Source organism: Phalacrocorax aristotelis, chromosome 14 (assembly GCF_949628215.1).
Source record: "Phalacrocorax aristotelis chromosome 14, bGulAri2.1, whole genome shotgun sequence".
Classification (NCBI taxonomy): Eukaryota; Metazoa; Chordata; class Aves; order Suliformes; family Phalacrocoracidae; genus Phalacrocorax; species Phalacrocorax aristotelis.
Genome location: NC_134289.1, coordinates 2,474,467 through 2,496,019, shown reverse-complemented (window position 1 = coordinate 2,496,019; position 21,553 = coordinate 2,474,467). Strand labels below are relative to the sequence as shown.

At 43.5% G+C, this 21,553-nt stretch overlaps 1 protein-coding gene across 1 annotated transcript in view; it reads right to left on the bottom strand.

Moving 5' to 3' along the window:
• PTEN (phosphatase and tensin homolog) overlaps window positions 1-20,997 on the bottom strand; it is a 54,862-nt gene extending 33,865 nt beyond the window's left edge. Inside the window, exons 1-3 of the mRNA XM_075109827.1 lie at window positions 20,944-20,997; window positions 16,301-16,994; window positions 148-232 (exon numbers count right to left, since the gene is read on the bottom strand). Coding sequence (XP_074965928.1) covers window positions 148-232; window positions 16,301-16,994; window positions 20,944-20,997 — 833 coding nt within the window. The remainder of the gene's footprint in view (window positions 1-147; window positions 233-16,300; window positions 16,995-20,943) is intronic.
• Window positions 20,998-21,553: the final 556 nt, after the last annotated feature.

Genomic DNA, 21,553 nt, shown 5'->3' with positions numbered 1-21,553 from the left:
CTTTAAAATATATTTTTCATTATTTCCAACATTTTTTAGGAAAGTGTCAGAGCACACCTCCTTTCCTTAGCAGAACATAGATGAACACAGAAAAGGATGCTTAAGATTTACAAGAATAAGTTAAGGAAAAGAAAAATAAAGCCTTACCTTACTACATCATCTATGTTGTTCCGGTATACTCCTTCGAGCCTCTCTGCAGGAAAACCCATAGCAATTATGTTTGGATAAATATCTGAATATGGAAGTTATGGAAACATTTGTAAATGCATGTGAAATTTCTACAATAGCAGTAAATGGACAGTAACCAAATGTTTAACTGTATTGAAGTCAGAGCAACAACTCCACCCGACTCTCATATGCAAACAATTAATCTTTATATATGCAGTAGTACGGGATATTTCCCAAAAAAGCTGAGAAAAAGGTTGGGGGAAAGAAAAAAATATCAGGAGGGAAACTTTTGAAAACACAATCCTTTGACCACAGCTACTGTAACAAATCTCCTTACATCTCAAACAGATACCTTATTAGAAGTCTATCCTATTGGGCAGCTGATGGTTAACATCCATTAAGAAGGCAATCCACTAGAAAAGCAGAGTCAAGCAATCCACTTCTACCATAAATCATCTCACTAGAATCATACAGATGCTACATACCGGTCTTTCTCTGCAGTTTGAGTGGCATAATAAAACCAATGGGTAACTAGTTTAGTGTGACTAAATTGCAAGATGCTCCAAATTGAAACCCATGTCCAAGTCCCCAGTGGTCCCAAAACAGGTATACCACGCAAAACAACAGAATATAAAAAAAAGTGCATTTCAGGCATGCTAGCCCTGGCAAGGCTACATAAACACCAATAGGTTTCTCACTTCCCATTACTTCTACGCAACAGACCACTACAGCCGCTGCTAAGGTAGCTCTGAATGGCTATGTGTAAGATACTGCAATAGATGGGAATGTACAGATCTGAAAAGGATTATATATCTTGTTTAATAAAAAAAGCAATTCCCCACTTCTAGAAAAATACTATAGTTTCTCATTCTGAACTATCTGTAATTCACTTGCCAAAAGTAACCTGAGATAAAGAACATAGGAAAAATATAAACAAGTTAGTGCTAAGGAAAAAGGCCAAATGAGAAAATGATAAGTTTACATCTAGAGCCGATGTAGTAAAGAATTCACAACAAATTGCTAGAAAATTACTGGTATTTATTTTCCTAGTAATGTAATGATATATGGATTATTTTTTTTTAAACAGAACTCAAGAAAAGAAAGTACTCCCAGGTTTTAAACATTATTAGAAATGATTATGTAGTGAAGAAGCTTCACTGAAAAGCAAACAGAAATGAAACCAGCAGCTTGAAAACAGACCATACCCTACTGCATTAACAAACTCCTCCTCAAACTAATTTTAGAAGGATTAAGAACAAAGCATGATATGTTTGAAGTTGGCCCTGCTTTAAACAAGGGGGCTGAAACAGGTAATTTCCAGAGGTCCCTTTCAACCTAAACTATTCCACAATTGTAAGAATCATTTTTATTTTTATGGTTAAAATATAACAAAGCTCCAAAGTGTAACCATCAGAATGGAAGACACTGCAGCAGCTTCCAAGATATTAATATTCCAGTTACTTGCACACAAAGAAAAGCCTGAAATAGGATACAAACTACTTTACTCCATCCCTGCAGAATTCCTACAAGCCTAAGTACTCACAGGGAAGCAGCATGGACTGCGTTCTGCATTTACACAGTTAACTAGAAGACTTCAGAGAAACATTAAGAACTGGAAATAATGTTTTCTACTCTCAAAAAAAGAATTAGCATTTACTGTATTGTAATTCAGGTATTAATAGACATTGGTCTGCTTAGACTATTCCAAAGATGATTTATGCAATGAGAAAAACAAGAAAGCTTTTGAGAAATCCAAAAAATACCTGTAGCTGACTTAAATACAGACACCGGAAGGGGTTCATATATGGCTTCCAATTTATTCTGTACTTGCCTAAAAAAAGTCCTATCTTGGAAGAAAACCCATTAAGTTGCTTAACTTTCAGAGCTTGTGATAACTTCAGATACTATCAAATCACAGAAATCAAACTTTGAACTTCTGAACATATTTTACTCCACATGCAAGCCACACCTCTTAAATTAACAAAATGCGCTATATAATTAGCAATGTATTTACTATTTTATGAGTTACTACTTGCCATAAGCAGAAGAAACTGATTATAAATCATGTGCACCTGCTCTATGCCTATTATCAGTGACTGTAACAGTGTCAGTAACCTGACTTTCAGCTAACACACCTCCTCATTCCTGATTTCAACCTGGTTTCTACCAACTGCCAGTACTAGCATTATAGTCAAAAGCACCTCAGAGTTCTGCCCTGCGTGGCAAGGCTATACAATTTACTATAGCAAAATAAACCAGTATATTAGCCAGCTTTCCATAGCACTTCTCCACAGAAGACAAGCATTCATGCTAGCAACAGGGGTAAAATAAATTCAATTTTGACACGACATCAAAACAAAGCTCAGTTTCAACTGTAGTATCACCCATGAGACAGATGCCCAAACTTCACCAAATTACCACATAACTTGCTCAAATGTCTATTTGCAATCATGAGCTTTACTACACTTTTTCACACGTTTCAGCCTGTGGTTTATGTTCAGATGTTTTTCTTCTGCTGTCGGCTTTTCTTCTCCGAGACGCTAAGAAACAAGATACTTTCCAGGATTCCCAGCTGGTGCAAGATGGAAGTGAAGCAAACAGACACCCCAATTGAAGGGTAACAGCAGCGTTTCCATTTTGCAGGCTCACAGACTTGTCCAATCACCAAAGCCTCAAAACAGACAGGCAGAGAGAGATAAAAAGTTCCAAAATAACCAGGGCGGTCTCACACTTTTGGAAAGCACGATCTCCTTTTGGCTCCCACATCTCACGTGACCCCTCTCCCTTCCCTTGCTCCACAAGGGCGATGCACGAGCAGTACATGCACAGCTGGCATGCAGTTCTTCTTTCAAATAGGAGCAAGCCAGCAGAATTGAATGCTTAAGCTTAATCAAGCATCATTACAGGGGCATTTTCAAATCCAGGGCTGGTATCGCAAAAGGTGTTCCACAACATGCCAGTAAGTAAATAACATGGAAAAAAACTTCAAAGGGGGGGTGGGGGGGGAGAGTATGAATCAATTTACTAGTGCTATTTCAATAAGTGTTGTATGCGCTGGGGTTTTGCAACCTGACAGCACAAACTGAAGTGTTGCTGAAAAACAAATATCCAACAGTGAGTCGGGGTGGGGGAGGGGGGCTGTTTTTAGAAAAACATGATTGTTTTTTAAACAGGCAAGCCAGTTTCTCCCCCACCTAAATAGAAGCATGCTGAAGTATCTTATTTATCATTTCAAAGTATTAGACTGGAATGCAATTCACACACCACTGCTGACTCACTCTTCTGTCTGCAACAGATCTGGCATTAAAGGACAAGAGCCACAAGGAGCAAACGACACCCTTCCACAACTCACATGTGAGGCTGCAGGCTTGACCTGCAGCCAACGAAAGCCAACGACAACTATGACAAATGCATTTGTATTGCTGGTGAAGATGACTTTATGTCTTTTTAATATATTCTTCTGACAAGCACGCTGAAGCAGCACATTGCTTTGAAACTCTTGTGTTGGTTCAAGCAACTGAAGAATGCCTTTTTCTTTAAGGAGCAATGCAAGATGGAAGAACAGAGTGGAAGAGTGGCTGCTGTCTGCACAGATGACCTAGGTCTCTGAGCAGAAATAGCAGTTTTGTCACTTAATTGAGGAAGCTGCCATAAAAACCAAGCTCTTCCCCTCTTTTCCTCTCCCATGAAAAAATGCCCCAAAATCTGCAGCAAGCAAAGACAACAGTTGTTACTGCATCAGTACTTGCTTACTTTTTTCCTGATGAGGAATGAAACAGTCCTTCTCAGGGACAGCCCGTGATCACTGCACGGAAAGGTACAGAGCAGAGCAAGTTATAGGAGCAACCACCCACTGAATATCATCTTCACCAAGTTCTTCTTTCACCAGCCACGCTCACCAGTTCAGAGACACTGCTTTTCACACCTCAGCTAATATAACATTGATTTCCAAAGTTGAAATTTAGATATTCACAACCAAGACAAGACTTCTTATAAGGGAGCTCTGAAGCTGGGCTTATATTCAAAGCAAGAATTCTGAGTCATTATGAAATTAGTAATGATGCTTATAATTTTAGAAATAGAGAAGAACTGATGGTTTAACATGCAACAAGTTCATTATCAATTCCAAGATGTTTGGTTTTTTTCCAGACAGGGAAATAAAAATGGAAAAAGCCCCAGCCATTTATTGAGGCAGTTCTACAACACATGCAAAAGAAAAGGTCAAACTGCTGTAACTACCAAAATTTGAAATGGGCTTTCCAAAAAACAAAATAAACCCTGCCACATTTTGCCAAAGTAGCCCTTTCTTAAGAAACCCATTCCCAGAAATGGTTTCAACAGTTTTTAAAGCACTCATTCCTTTCTCAACCTTGTAAACATGAAGGCTAGGATTTTAGTTAGTGATAAAAAAAAAAAAAGACAGACTCACAAGACAACAGCAAAATGCTAAACTGCCATCCTCTACTCAAGTTCATACTTCTTACTAACCACACAACTTTAGCTTTCAAATGAAGACGACACTACAGTATACTCAAGGAAATTTAAAATGAAAACACCCAATAATTTGCTAAGTTACCAAATGCCACAACAGAAAAGCAGTCCTTTGTCAATACTGAAGGCACACCAAAGCAAATAATCCATACGTCACTTCAAAAATTCCTTTTCTATAATGCTGCTCTTAGATTTAACAAAATACTGTTCATAAAGCCTGAAATCATTCCTACATGCTAAAGACGATAGTCTTTCCAGTTGCTATGAGAAAAATCCTGTATCATTATGCAAATCAGCAGCTATAATCACTTTCAAAAATAGCTGTCTATATTCACATCATGTCAAGATCAAATTAAAGAACACACAGTATACAGTTTGAATTTTACATATACATATAGATATAACAGTATATTACTTGTGTGGGTCCTATAACTGACTCTGCTCACAAATTCAGCTTTTTTTCCTAATAACGGAAGGTGGCAAAAAGCATACCAAAATATTTACCAATTCTTAAGTTCTCAGACAGCCACAAGAAAGTTGCAAAAATAGACAGCTATAGCCTTTCCTGCAATGATCAAAATTCTCAATTATCATCTAGAACATGAGTCATTAGAATTTTTAAGTAATTTTATGAAGTCCTATTTCAAACAATTTAATCCCTTATCGTTGCTCCACTCCTGAAGGCAGCAATAACAGAAAAAACAGAACGCAAGCGTCCTCATCTTCCTATTTTATAAGCATGCTAGAGCATGCAGTGCTTAAGAATTTATATATAGCCTTACTTTTTAAACCCAACACTGACAACAGATTTAAAATCAAAATGCTAATAAAAAACAACTTTAAAACTATTAGCCCTTTACAAACAGAGGCTTCAAGAAGATCTACCAGGCATTAGACTTCATCTTTCTTTAAAAAGGAAATTTAAAACAAGCTGAGTGTTCCTGAAGCTGTGAATGATGGTCACTGTTCAAGTCATGCTTTGGAGCTAAGAACTTACTCCAAACCTGAACCTGACACCTGCAAATAAAGGGACAACAGTCCATTTTTCCCGACCCTCAATTTCCAGCTTCCAAACATGAATATTTAACAAAGAATAGATTTAAACTGGTGAATCTATGGCCTGAAAAAAAAAAACTTCACAAGTGCCAGGAATTCAGATTTTCACTTCCAGTTCAGGCAAGAAAGGCACATACTTGCTTTAATCCACTCCTGAACAGCCCACTCCTCATTCGCACACAAGCCGCTGTCAGTTTTGCTCCACTATGCATCACCCATCACCCCCCTAGCTGTGGAAAGCCACTGTGCAAAGGAAACCAGCCTCTACCATGGGATGGCCAAGCTGTCAACTGCTAAGTCCCATTTGATAGCAACACTGAAGAGCAGAGGAACAACACGACTTTGAAGTCTCCGAAAATTGCTTTGTTGTCTCAATTTGTCTGCAATTTTCAGGAACTCTGACTTCAGTAACCATGCAACATGGTCTAGTGGCACATCTGGCCCTACCAGCTGTGAAGCGTTAGCATGCTAACCTCAAGCTATTTAACTCCAGCTTAAACAAGTCCGTATAGCAATGGCAAGAAAAAAAGAACTGCTCTTGCTGTTCAACAGCTTGACAGCCTGAAGCTACAGGGGGAGTGTTACGAGAAGTGTCCACACTCCATCCTCAAACAGATTTAAGACTCCTGACAAATGGCCAAGCTCTTATTAGTGCCATTTTCTTGACAGCATCCCTACCATAAAAAAAAAAGACACAGGAAAATATGCCCAGCCAAACCTAGAAAAGTTTCCTAGCATATACATTTTTTAGCCTGTACATATGCATCTTTTGGTGTTGTTTTAGTTTTTTTAAAACAGGCAGCATTTCCATTAGCCAGCATGAAATGAAAAGTAAGTTTACTATTTTTCTGTGAGTCTGGATAATCAGGAAGTATAGAGGAAATGAACGGGAAGAAAGTTCTTCAGAGCAAAGGAGGATTCCTTATAGCAAGCCAGCTGCACTTGCCAACTCTACCATCTGTGCGTTAAAGAACAAGAAAAGGGACCAACTCAGATGTGGCTGAGAGAAACATTTTATGATTTAGAAGAAATGCATTTAACCCCTTAACGCTCAGTATTTCAACTACAACCCTTTTTTTCTCCACTTATTCCTCTTAATTTTCTAATCTTCCAGCTTGTAATTTAGATGCAGCAACCTAGACAAAGAATAAGAAAACTGCAGCTCCTTTGTGTCCAGGAGGCTAACCTGTCCAGGTGAGGACACGGGGCTGACAACAGGACTGGAAAGGAACTCAAATTCCCCCAGCACAAAGAAGTAAATCAAAAGATGCTTGAAGATGATACTGCCAAGCTGTCTCAGGAACCAGCTACATCCGCAACTCACTTCCATCCCATAACAGGGCTTTTGGACCTGCTTACTACCTTGCCTTTGGGGAGTATTCCCAGAGCAAGAGTCTCTCCCTTCAACTGTGAGGTGTATGAAATGTGTCCTGGAGCTCTCAGCCATATGGAGGCTTTGCTGAACAGCTAATAGGATCAAGATTGGAAAAAAACCCACACATAATTTACATAATACGCAGGCACCATTTTCTTTTGCAAAACACTGCATCAACCTCAAACCTCACAGCACAGATACAAAAAAAATGGTAACAGAAGCATGAAAGGTGATGTCTACAGAAAAGCTTGTTGTGACAAAGACTGAGCAAAAGATGCCTTAAGCTTCCATTTCAACACTGTTTGGAATCAGAAATAAAGACAGGAAAGCATGCAGATATTGAAGGAAACATGAGCTTGTTGTGAAGAGCTGCAAATCCCTCTAATATAGCTGATGATATTACAGGACACAGAAAAAAGCTACTTTTCCCATTAAGAAAAAGCCAAGAGCAAACAGGAGCATAGCAAATGATGCAACAGCACACTATATTATACATATACAATTTGACAGAAAGAACTCTTCAGCTGAGTCAAAGATTGGGCCTCAACTCCTTATTCAACTTCAAGTCCAGGTCTACAGCACTGAAAGAAACCCTACAGTCCCAGCAAGTTTCTAGAAGCAAAAACATGCAGAGGCCCAGTTAAGCAGGCTTTTTGTTTCTATTCATGCTTTGGAAGAAGCCACATCCCATCTTATCATACCTACCCCAGCATCCCAACTAGCTGCAGCACCACACAGCAGCCCGAGGTCAAGAGCTGTGCCAGTGGCAAAGGACAACTGTACACGCGAGATCGAGCAGCTGTCCTCAAGGTAACATATCTGCTGAGTGGATCTTCTCAGCAGCAGGCAACATACACGAGAAGCTTCACTGTCACATCTCAGTTTGAGATTTCTGCAGTGACAAGTTTTCCTATTTTAACCCACAAATCAAATTCTACATAAACTCTTTCAAGGCAGAGTATGGGACCTCCCTGGTACCTGTTCTCAGCACATTACTATACTACACTTTGCAAGATCTCGTTAAAGAAGCATGATGCGTACTTAAGCATATCCTAACCTCAAACACCCACAGAAAAACACAATAATTTTATTCAGTCAAAAGAAGTCAGCACAGAGAGTCACTACTTTGATATTTACTGACAGGAAGTGAAAAAATGGCTCAGTCTCAACTTTTTGCAAGTCTGAAAGGACATCCAAAACTTTCAGAGACAACAGAATTTAGAACAGCTATCAGGATGCAGGACAAGTATGTCACACTAAAAAGCTTTATAACAAACTATAAAAACTAGGATTTGTATGAATTTATCAAACCTAACCTCCCCCCTTTGACATATATGCTATAGTACGTGTGTATTTGTGGATAGTGGTGTTTGACAGCTGAAGCCTATGCACAAAATCCACACCATTCAAGGTAGGGGTGGGAGGGGTGATGATCCAAGAGAAGATAAAGGTAAGCAGCAAAACAAGACATAAGGCCATCCTAATAAACTGTTTCTCAACCAAGGACCCTCAAGTAGATAATACTAATTTCACTCTAATGAGATCTAGCGTTTTCTTTCTCTAAATGTTAGTACAAAAAGGGACATTACTTCTCTACCTCGCCCACACAAGGAGTTAAAGAATAGAAAATACCAAGCTACTTCAATTCTAGCTCAATAAATACCCAGGCAATGCAATGAATTAAGCAGAGGCCTCTAAGAAAATTAATCATGCAATTAAAAGCTATTATTCTACAGCTCCATAAAAGCAAAATTAAGTTTATAAAGACATTTCTTAAGCACTTCAATAGAAAAATAAATTATATTAAGCAGTTTTTATGCACTGTTGCACATTGGGGCTGTGAAGCTGGGACTTCATCTTTAAAGGGAACAATGCCATTTTTTGCAATAGTCATCATCCCAAACACAGAGCAGTTGAGTTTAATTTTTTAGCTGCAGTCAAATACCATTTGAATCAGAGCCTACTACTTTAGCTACGTTGCCTAAAAAAAAAAAAGTTCTTAAGATAACCTAGATTTATGCAGCATGATACACAGCCTAATTGCATGATTATTTACTTCCATTTTACAAAACTTTTTTTCCAAGGCCTTTTAGGCAAGACGGTAAACAAGGCAGGTGACAATAGGAGCAAAGAGGATGCTAGCTTGAATTAGAAACTGGAACGAGGATTTCTTTACATCTGAAATATGTATCTGGGACTAAGATACATTCAAAAACTAACAGGAATCTCTGAACCCAAAGTAGAGTCAAATACCCACAAGGCACTCATGTTTCAGAAGAGATCCTGCTCTACAGGGCCACTTAATGTTCCCATATTTTCAAATAAAGTCCCCTCTTGAAGTCTGGAAATCACCATCCCAATAACTAACACAAATGCACAAACATGCACAGCTTTAATCCCAAAAGGCTTCACAGAAATGCCAAATCAAAGGAGCCCACAGCTATCCTAGTATGTAAGACGAGGCGTCAGGCATAGCCAGCAATCGCTACTCACAACTCCAGGCTATATCTCATTTATCCCCCTTTGAAAAAGCTATGCAATAATTAGCCTTCAATATCCAGCCTATGTTAGGCACAATAAATGAATATAAATCACGTCTAGCTCCGAGTTCCAGATTACTCACTGGGCACTTGAACTAGAAAGGAGGTGGGCTTTAAAAGGGAGTTCATTATGACTAATGACAGCAACTTCAGTCTGTAATGTACTTAAGGGATTTGACAGCTCAACTACCTATTCCCTCCCTTTCCTTCCAGTTTGTCAGAACACAACTATTGCCCTTTAAATCATTACACAAGAACCATATTCTTGTTTCAACACGTTGTAAGAGAAGACTCTAGGCTAAGGTACCAGGGGTATAATTTGTCCGCTTATGCAGTATTAATGTGGCAACATCATTAATCCATTAAAACTATAATTTAAGAAACTATTCAGAGATTCGCAACTGGCAAAAGCAACTCGGTAGGCAGAAACTTTATATATGAAATTTCAAATTTGTAGTTATTGCATTCTGAAGGTTAGTTTTGGCATGGCTTTACATTTTTTTAAGCACAGGGTTCTTTAACATAATGTGTTAATAGAACAAATTCTTTCAGTCATATTACTACTGAACAAGTTATATCAATTGCTTCCACAACAAAGAGGATTTAGGAGTCCAAATCATCCTACAAGGAAGAAAACAGAAAATAGAGTCACCTCTTTTCTCCAAGAAAATTAGAAAATTCTGTACACCTCTACACAGTGTTTTAACACATCATTTAGCAAATACTAGCTGCTTCTACAGCAGTCACCGTACTTCAAAACCTTTTGGTAATAAAGTTCTTAAATGAGATGTATCAAGTGTAGCACTGGATAGCACAGAACACATTTTTGTTCCAAAGAAATCTGCTAATCACCAGCCTAGCAGCCACCAAGAGCCAACTAATCTTTCCACATGTATTATACTGCGGCAATAATAGCTATTTAAAGTGTTGCATAAACTCCACACTCAAGGCTATATCCTTTTCCTAAATACGCTGTAACTGTCTCATGAAGTCAGTGGAAGTCACATGTAATTGTCTTGAGGACAGAAAGGCTTTCCTGACTAGCACAAGTTCCTAGAAAGACGCACTTTCAAAATTCATCAACTGTCTTCAGGACTCAAGTCAGACCCAGCGTTGACGCACAGCCAACCCATTACACCAAGAGCTAAACCAAGAGCTTAACGGGTTGGATTTTCCAAAGTCCTCCACACTGACCTAACTGTCCCCACCAAAGTCAATGACCAGCCTCAACAAAGATAATTTCAAGGGCTTCAGGTGCCAACAGCTCATCAGTCTTAAAAGATAAACTTGGATTTTTCCTTAACAAAAAAAAACACCAAAACCCACCCCCCCAAAAAAAAAAGGAGAAATGTTCAAAACCAATACCAGTCCTAGTAAAGCTTGCACTGTATTCAGCATTACCCTCCTTTTGTTTGACAGCAAAGCTTTGGACATTCTGAAAATCACACACGCTTAACTAAGCTTACAGATTTCACTGAAGATTAGCTTCAGTTGTGCTTTTTCTAAAAGGTTACTGTATAAGAAAATGTTACAAAGCGTCCACATTGGTACTCATTTCTTTCCCCACCTTGAAAAGAAGATGTAGCCACCACTTCAACAGCAGAGCTACATGAAACCAAGAATCAGCCTGCAGCTTTTGGCAACTGAAAAGTGTGCACAGGCAGTTACTTTTTAACTTCGTGTTTAGCTTGTGCAAACAGTCTCCGGCAACGCTACACGTTGATTAAAATTTTCTGATGATGTAAGATCAACTAGTTCATTAGGAAGCCTGCACTACATTTAAGCAAGTGCAAAGAGATGAGCTGTAATTTGTCAAGCATCTTTTAAATCCCTTTCCGAGCAACCTCAGTCAAAAAGTGGGGCAGAAAGGGGCTGGGGTTACTCTGGATGGATGTAGTGAGGGCTGCACAACAGAGCACTTGCTCGAATGGTGGGAATTTTGTGCATAGGCTTCAGCCATCAAACAATGCTATCCACAAATACACACGTACTATGGCATATGTGTCAAAGGGGGGTTTTTAGGTAGTGAGGAAAAAGTGAGCGATCCAGCATGTCTTAAACCCCAGAAGAAAAAAATGCATGAACACTGTGACATCTATCACCACCTTGCTTTCTCAGTCTGGACAATTCAAAAATCTTTATCCTTCTTAAGTGGAGAAAGACCAGTTTTCCTAGGATCAAATACAACCAACAGCGAGCAGGTAACTGAATAAAGCTCTGAGAAGTCCCCAGCCAGAACCAGTTTACTACTATCTATTCAAACAGACTTCTTAAATAATTCAGAGCAAAACTGGCACAAATCTTCTTGTCCAAAACCCAAGATCGTCCCAGGCTCCAGAAGCAAAATGAGTCTGTCGGGCTCTTAACACTGCTAAGTAACATGGTTTACTCCGGAACAAAGAAATACTTTTCCACCAATAAAATGTGTTGCCAAATGGTTTCTTCTAGTTTTTTCTAAACCCTTACCAGCCCTCACTGCACTTGTGTGCAAGAAAAACTTGTTACAAAACATCTAACAAACTTCAATTTTAAAATGAAACCAAATATTTTAAACAAATGGCATTTCCAACTCGTCTCTATTTTTAAACACGGTATGTACCTCATGCCACTAATTAATTTTTTTCCTGGAAGCTGAGCCATTTTGAGTGAAGTCACATAAATGAAAATTTCATTAAAAATGCAGAAAGCTTTAAGACTACAAATAGCATAAAGCTGTATGATATTCTAAGAAGCTTCCACTTGCTATTATAGCATTCTCTGCCTTTCATTATATGAGATAAATAACACGTGAGGCTTGAAATAAACTGCACCAAACCCCTTACCTTTACTGAATATTGCTGCAGTTTATACGACTGTGTAGGTCACGAGCTACATGTGCTTCAGTTAAGCGCATCAGGGTAGGCATGCTCTACCCTACACTCAGGCTTAATGGCCATTTTCATGCGTAACAGAAGGCCTGAAAATATGAGACAAAGTTTTACCAAAGCTGTGATGGGCACAAGAAGCAGTTACACCATTTTTTCCACTTCAGTCTCAAATAGTTAAGCCACTTGCTAAACTCAGTTACACACAGACCTTTTAAGACACAGACAATCAAGGCAATGTGCAAGATTTGCATGCAAGCATTCTCTCTTTGCTGTTCCCTGCAGTAAAATGGTCAGCCACCACACTGCACCAATTTCAGAAATACCAAAGATTATAGGGCCTCCTCAGAAAATATACTGGTCATTGCATCATAAAGAAATCAGCCATCTTAGAAGAAAGCCATTAATCCAAACTTTCTTTCTCACCCATTTGCACCAAAACGTATCCAGTATTACAGAAATTAACAAGAAACCCAAATAAATCAGGAATAAATACAATATCCGAAATAAAGTATTCAAAAGCTGATTTAATATCTCTACCTGTAAAACCCTTCCCTCTTCTAATTTCAAAAGATTTTTTTCCAGGTGTATAAAAAGACTGTTCAGAGAAAAAAGAACATTTGATTAGATGAAAAGTAATGTCAATATGTTTTTAAATACATTTGTTTCATAATTAGCACATAGGACTATTCCTATACTGAGTATGTAAAGCTACCGATTTTGAGAAGTCACTATTTCCCTTCCTTAAAATCCTACATTATCCACACAGGACAAATTCTTAACCAACTCATCAGGAACCGAGAGTCCCAAGCATGATATACTGTACCATACATACATTGGTGCTGGTTTTAAAAGGATTTGACACAGCACAACAGAGAAAAAAAAAAAAAAAAAAAGAGGTCCTCAGGTGCTGGAGTGCCAGAGTCCCCTTTAAGCCAGCCTGACTCCTGGCACTCAGGTGCTCCCTCCAACACCCTGGGAGAATGAGCTGTGACCCAAATAAGAATTGCAAGCCTTTGTCCACCTGGGACACCAAGACACAAAACCCCCCATCAAGGATGGGTAGAAGGAAAGACAGACCACAGAATACAGGCTGGCGATCAGGCACCTCACCTGGAGTCACTGTAGGTTTGTGTTATTCTCCACCTCCCAAAGCCCAGGCAGTTATCAGCAGCTACTGAGTATTTTGGAGCTGCCACCACCACTGAACTCATACAGAAATATTTACCACAGGAGGAATTCACGCCTCCATTTCCCATATCCCAGCTAAATGCCCAAATCACTGGGCTACCCAATTCACATCAGTCTTTCTCTTTTAGTGTAACAGAAGCAGCTACCCTGAAATAACCAGTAATCTGTAAGAAAGAACACTCCTACAGATACGGGTGTGCAGGGAAGCAAAGCTAACCAACACCAGAAATGCAGATGGTAGCTTGTTTCGGTCTCACAGATTTTCAGCTCCAGCACACAGTGAGAAGTACCTTTGAGAACTTAAACCCAAGTCCTCCTACCATGCACCATATGCCTTCCTGAACAGCTCACATAGGTTTGAAGTTCTCTCTTCATCTAACATGGCATTGCTGGAGAGCTAAGTCCCAGCTCGGTCCTCTGTCTACATGTGCAAGAAACAAATAGGTTATTTTCTGGCTACCAGGTACAATGAGCAACAATTTCATCAAAGCCCTGCAAAAAGAACATCGTCAAGAAGCCTGCACAAAGTGATAAAAAATTAAACTTTCCCTTCTGCAGGAATATCAGCCTTCAAACAAAGCCATTATACTGTACAGACAGTAGTCTTCATTCATTAATTATCTGTTTAAAATGTGCAGTTACGAAAGAAAAAACAAGGACTGTGAGTATAAGCTTCCTCCAAAGATACTTTTTGCAGCGATGAAAAAACCCCACCTTTCTATAAATTTTATTACAGAATTGCAGCCAGCTATCCCTTTTAGAAAAACTAGCCTAAGCCCCGTGTTCAGTGACCTACTTCTATGTAAAATACTAAGAATAAAATGAACGAGACAAAAAAGTAAAAATTAAGCAATAAACTCAATTTGACATATCATTAGCAACCTCAAGCAAGAAAATTCAGGTTCAACATTCACCAACTTCCTTGCCAGAAGCAGACCACTAGTTAAAAAGATCTGTTTACATCAGAAAGATCTCTCTACCAATGGCGCATCTCGGCAAAGCTACCTGAAACACCAAACTCTTCAACTGCAAAGCCAAAACCTCACCATTTTACCACCACTTAACTCTTCATAACCCCGTAGTTCCAAGCAAACCCATCACTCGGAGAATCAAAAACTCTAACTCAGACTTCTGCCGTTAAGTCAGCACTAACTGCTGCACTGGCCTAGGTCAGCATTACAGCTGGCCTATTCATAGGCCAACAAAACGACCAAGTGCAAACCTTCAAAAACGCATGTTTAAAATTGTATTTTATCAGTACCACAAGCAGAATGCAGGAGTCGCATACCCGAGTTGCTGCTTTTCACCTCAAAGCTCATCAGCCACCTGCTCAAGTCAAGAACCTTTCAGGCAATTTTAAAGCCACCAAATTTTAGGCCAAGGCTCAACGTAACAGCATGAGCTCTACACTAGCTACAGCTGTCACTGTTTTTGATCCTGCCCAAGAACTGGATTTATGCATAGCACTTGCTAAGACACAAGTGTAACTGCTCCAAAAAAACAGTAAATTTCACCCCCATCCTGTTGCAGAACAGAAAGCACTCTCTATAGGGATATGTCTAGCTCTGAATACTACTGTCAATATCCATTTTTCCTAGTACAGTTCCAACTTTTAAGCAAGGTTCTTGCTCCAAAACCTTTCCAACACAGTAATGGTATTTCTCCACCACAGAGAAAGACCATGGTTGCAGCACAGCCCCTATGTACCATTAACCCTGCAAGGCGTTCAAAGCTAAACATCTGCCTGCCGCCGCTACAGCGCATCTGTTCAAAAGTCCACCAAGACTATACACTAGCAACGCTTCTCTATGGCTTGACTCATTAGTCATAATTGCATACTAATTACATATTCCAGAATTACACTCCTCGCAACCCTCCTTGCCAAGACCCAATGCACTCTCGTTTGTAACGCATCCTTGTGTTTACTGTAGCTGAGATTATTAGGAAAAGAGGTATCTTTTTTAATTTGGAAGAAGCGATTGCCACCTCCTGTCACTGAGAACGCTGCTGCATCATCCTGCAACCAAGCAGCTCTGCCGTGCTGAGCGTAGGAAAACCAGGGCAGAGGACGCAGCCTTCGCCTCTCCTGCTGCACAGACTGAACCAACCAGAGTAAAGCGATAGGCCCGCCACGATTATATTTGCAATTCAAGACGAGTTACTAGATCAAAAATAAAACGTGCTCTGACGTAAGTCACGGCGGGACAGGATTATTTGCTACGTGAACCGAAAAAAAAGAGAAATCAAGGCAGCCAGAGATAAGCGGCGGACGCGGGTTGCTCCGGAGAAGGCTAGGGCCCCCCGGACCGTGGAGGGACAGCACCTCCGCGACACGGGGGTGGCGGCAGGCCGGCAGAGCGGCCGACTGCAACCCCCACGGAGCGCTAGTGTTAATCCCGGCCATCACGAAGCTCCCGCTAATCTGCCGGGCCCAGCTCGGCGGCCGCCCGGACAAAGGGAGGCCGCGGCGGGCGGCGGGGGAGGGCGCGGGAGGCCGGGCGAGCCCTCCCGGTGGAGCGGCACCGGGGAGCGGTTAGGTAACCGCCGCGCAGGTCTGATGCAATAGCTGTACGTGCGGCGCCCGGTGCCGGGCCCCGGCCCCGCCGGGAGGATACAGGTCAGGTCCAGGTCGAAGCCATCCTCCTGGTATCGCCTTTTGTTCCTGCTGACGATCTCTTTGATGATGGCGGTCATGTCTGGCAGCCGGGGGCCGCTCCGGGACAGCGCGCAGGGGCCGGGCGGCAGCGGGGCACCGGGCCGGGAGGCGGCGGTGGCGGCGGGCTGGCGGCCCCCGGGCGGCCCCGGGCGCGGGGCCTGCTGCGCCGGCGGCTCAGCCCCAGGCGGGCCCGGGTCCCCTCGCGGCGGCTCCCGGCGGCGGCGGCTGCCCCCTCCTCCTCCGGCCGCCGCTGCGCCGAGCGGGGCGGGAGCAGCGGCGGCGGCGGCCGAGCAGGGAGGGTCCGGAGCCGGGCCGAGTCCCTGAGGGTGCCGCCGCCGCCGCCGTCTTTGAGGCGAGCGAGGCGGAGGCGGAGAGAGCAGCTCCCCGGCGCTCCGGGCCCCAGCAATGATGACAGTGGCGCGGGGCGCCCCCCGGCCCGGCCCCGCTCCGCCCCGCTCCCCGCCCGGGGCGGCGGCGGCAGCGGCGGCGGGCCCGGAGCCGCGCTGTGGGGCCGCGCCGCCGGGCGGGCGGGCGGGCTGACGGTCGGTCGGTCCCTCCGCGGCGCGGCGGCGGCTCCTCAGGGCGTGCGGGCCGGCAGCGCGGCCTGGCTCATCCCCCCGGCCTGCTCCGCGCCCAGCAGCGCCGCACCAGCGCTAGGCTCCCATCATGGCTGCAGCTTCCGAGAGGGGAGGCAGTACCTCCCCGCCCCCTCCGCCGCCTCCGCCGCGACGAGAAAGTAGTTCCCCCTTCTCCCTCCCCTCCTCCACCAGCCGGCGACCCGCCGCCTCACTCGTCGCCTCCCTCCTCCCCGCCTTCCGTCCCGCCCGCCACTCGCCGCCACGCGTCCCGCCGCTCCGCTAGAAGGCGAGGAAGCGGCGGGCGGAGGGATACGGGCGGCAAGGTGAGTTGCCCCGCCGAGCTGCGACAGGTCACGTGGGCGGTCCGCTGCGCTCGCGGCGGCCCCTCCCCCCGCGGGCGGAAGTGGCTGCGCTGCACCGTACCGTGAGGTGAGGAGAGGAGTGAAGCAAGGCCGGGGCTGGGGCCGCCCTCCTCCCCCTTCCGCAGCCAGCCGACCTGACCCCGCCTCGCTCCGCAGCCCGCCTGCCCCGCTCCGCCCCTGAAGGGAGTGGGAGCTGGGCCGCTTCCTGCTCTTACGCTCCCGCGACCCGGTGTCGGGCCGCAGGACGGACCCCTCCCCACGGGCCGTGCCCCAGTCAGGGAAGGCGCGGGAAGGTGCCACAGCGGCTACGGCCGCCCTGGCGAGGTGAGGGCCTGCGCTAATAGTGCCGGCGTAGGGGGGTGATGGGCACGGTGCGGCCCCGAGTCCCGCGGTGGGTGTGAGGGGACTCGGCCCATCGCCGGGACCGCCTCCCCACCCTCGCTCCTAGGCCGCCGCTGGGCGGTTTAGTGTGAGGCTGAGCGAGCCGGGCTGGCTTAGAGACCCGGCCATGTCTCCCTCCTTCCCTCCGTTCGCTGTGGTACGTGAGCACCTACTGCCCCCTGCAGCCGCCCGGGCCCCGGGGGAGGGACAGGGGGTGTGGGCCGCCTGCTGCCCCCGGTGCCTGCTGCCCCCGGGCCGCGCACAACGGAGCACGGGGCCGGGGACGTGAAAGTGCCCCGCTGGGTCACGCCGGGTGGCTCAGCTGTCGTGGCCCTGCTGTTCTCGTGGAGCTTTCTGTGCCACCCGTTCCTCGGTTCATCACAATTATGCCGACGGAGAAAAGCGCTGTTTCTAAATCTCCAAATCAGCCTTTAAATTCCTTCAAAACTTCAGCAAATAAATCCCATTTTACAAGGTTCTTCATATTCCATGCTGAAAACTCCTATAAGTCTGGGAATTGCCAGTGTTAATGATTTGCAGGAAAGTGACCATCAGGTAGCCCATCACAGCCTGAGCTTCTGAATATGAATGCTGGCTGCAGCCTCAGTTAAGAGTTTCCATCTTTCTCATAGTTTAGTAGTGTTCTGGAGGTTTTGGGGTGTGATGTTTTTTCCTTTTGTGGGTGCAGAGAGGTGAATTATTAGCCTACTGAGGTCATACAAAACAAAATTTTAAGGCAGCTTGGAAGCTATGAACTCTGTAAAGTGTCAGGAATGGAAACTGCTGGAGATCAGCATCTGTCCCAACTGCTAAGGGATCAGGAGAGAGCTTTCCAGATAATATGTTTGAAGAAACGGGGTTACTAGGGAAATGAATTTGTAAATTTTCTTCCTCAAAAATACTGGTTTCTTGTCATTCTCTTGCTGGACAGTAAGTAATGCAAGGGATGTCCCATGGAGGTCAAAGATAACGTATCTTCAAAGAAAAACTATTTAAAGAGAGCAAGAAGGCAGTTGTTTGTTTTATAAAGGGCTGATGGGCATCTCAAAAAAATCCACAAAGAACAGGAGAAAAAGGAAAACAAAACCACTTCCTACACAACTAGAAAAGAGACACCGTGGAAAGAACCAGCCTGAGAGGAAGAGGGGCACCTACGCACCCCTTCTTCCCTTCTCTCTGTGAAAAGCAGGTGATGTAAACCAGGCAGGTATTTATGTTCTTTATGAAGATAAAGAACAGATCCTAGCTTTAATTCATAAGCCCACCTAAGATGTTTTTGAGCCTGTTAGGGAAAGGCACCTTGCTGTGAAAAGACTTTGTATCTTGCTAGACCTGTCAGACCCCAGTGAAGATGGCCCTCGCAGGAACATGAACAGGAAGTCTCTCTGTGGTTTGCTTAGTAATTGAATTACCCAGGGAATGGCTATCGAGTACATTTGAGCAGGGCAACTTGGAGAAAAATAGCTCTCACTTGCATATTGGTTGGATGCTATGGGAAACTGCTTAATAAGCAAGTCTGGCAAGAAAGAAAAATTGGACAAAACATAGTATTCTACGTGTATGAGAAGATGTATTAAATACCAATTTTTGCATATATAAATTAGGCAATACCTTACAAAACTTTCCTTTTCCTTTCTGAGGAACACCAAAAAGGAATTAAAAAGTGCAAGATAAATTCACTGTCTTGTTTGATCTTTGAACAGGTTTTAAGAGGGGTTCTGAAGTCTGGCTGCAGATGGCTGCAGCAGGAAGAAGAATGGGAGGGTGAAATGCTACGCTTTGCCTTTAAGGGCTCAAAATAAACTGGAACATAAGGTGGAGGGATTTCCTGGGTTGCTGCAGCCTTCAGCCTTTGCAATGCTGTATTATATAATTCCTTTCATAAATGTATCAAGTTTCACCTTAAGATCTTTTGCCACCATTATTCCCACTGGGAAGCTGTTCCCAGAACCTTCTTCTGATTTTCATGCTAAATATATTTGTGACTGGTTTGTATCCATTTATTCCTCTACCAGCATTGGCACAGGAATAGCTCCTACTCCGTTGCGCTTACCCTTCTTACCTTTTGTGCACTTACAGACAGAAATGTCCCTCTTAGCTGTCATCTGACTATGCTAAGCTGGCTGAGCTCCCCTGACTTTCCACCCTCCCTCGTCTCAGCAGTGACTTTCTGCTCTGGTTTCATTATTATTTATTTCTCTTTGATATAGCTGACCAGAATGGCATGCAGTGTTCCCAAGGGTATCTTGCCAGCACTAGGGACAATGGTATTAACCCCGCTCACACTCTGCTAAGAACAGTGCTCCCCAAGACCTCTAAGGGCCTTGTTTTCTTGATCATGTTGGCACTCATAGTTATTTTGGGATCGACTCGTGTGTATGTAGTGAGACTGTACTGTTCCTTTCCCAAACTTCAAATGTATGAAATGAACCCATGAAACCTACCTTTAGGTCCTGGACTGGGAGGTTATCCATAGACAAATACAGAAGTGGCTAGCAAATCAAGACCATCTTTGAGAACATTTCTGAAAGTCCTCAAGTCCTAAGACTGCCCCTCTCTTTCTAACATCCAACTATGTATATGTCGCTAGGAAGTTGATTTGGCTTAATTGGAAGTCCTTTTGCTGGATTCCCTCCCTATCCCAGACCAAGGCTAAAAAGCAGTCTGAGTGGTAGATATTTATCAGTGACCATTGTGTCAGCAAGGCCTGGGACAGATTTTCATCGCACTGTGCAGTGATGATCTTTGTAACAACCACCTCTGCTGAAATCTCATGATCCAACCTGCAGGACAATGCCAGCTACTGGGAGGATGGGGAAAGAGAACATAATTATGCCACCGTCATTATTCATGCTGTGCCTCCGTCTTCAACTCTGCATACAGTTGAGGGTCCGCTTTAAAAAGTTAGCTAGAGGTCTACAGAATCTTAAGTTACTGAAAAGGTTGGAGGACTGCTTGCTTTGCCATTTCTTCAATATGAAATGTAGGGGTTGCAGATGAAACTACATAGCGACAGGTTCAAAACAATAGCAGTAGTTTGTGTCGTGGCGTGAAGTTGAGTTGTGGGACTTGGCTACAAAACGCTGCAGATGCCCGAAGTTTCTGAGGAGGGAGTGGACAAATTAATGGCTATAAAATACAACACGTCCTCTGCCTCAGAAAGCCTTTGATCTGCAAGTTGGTGAAGCTTGGAAGAGTCTTCTGGGGAAAAACCACTACGTGCTTTTGCCCAATTATGAAGCTGTTCCGAGACACCCACTTTACTACAGCTTGTTCTTTACTTTCCCGTCTTCTTCCCATACTCTTTGCCTTGCTTTCTGTTTATCTCCTTTCATCCCGATTCCCTCTGTGTTTTGCTGTTCCCTGTGTCTGGCAACCCCCTACCTACCTCCAACCACCACAGACCCTGCTGATTTTAATACACCACTCCTTTCCCATCTGGCTTCTGTTCAGGTCACTGGTGAAGCTTGGGTAAGCCTGCGCTGACTGGAGAATGAAGTTCACCAAAAATAGCATGTTTCACAGCAAAGCACACAGCAGTCAAAAGCAAAGCAGTACGGCCTTCATCTTAGGAGTTTTCCAACTACACTATGTTCTCTGGGTGGCCACCTAGTCCTGTACTCGAGCTACAATCTTCTAGAGTCCAACCACATCATCCATACATTAGATATGAAATATTTCAACGCAGGGGGAAATTTGCAATCTCATTTTTCAATATAAAAGAAAAGAACAAACCCAAAGTGTTCTTTTTCCACAGCTGCGAAACCAAAATCAATAAAAAAGTATGCTGAAGGAGTTTCAACTTACATTACCACTTTCTAGATATGTCCTTAGGTAGGAAGCATACTCTGTGACCCAGAATAGCCAAGGCATGCCAAGCTCTAGAGGACA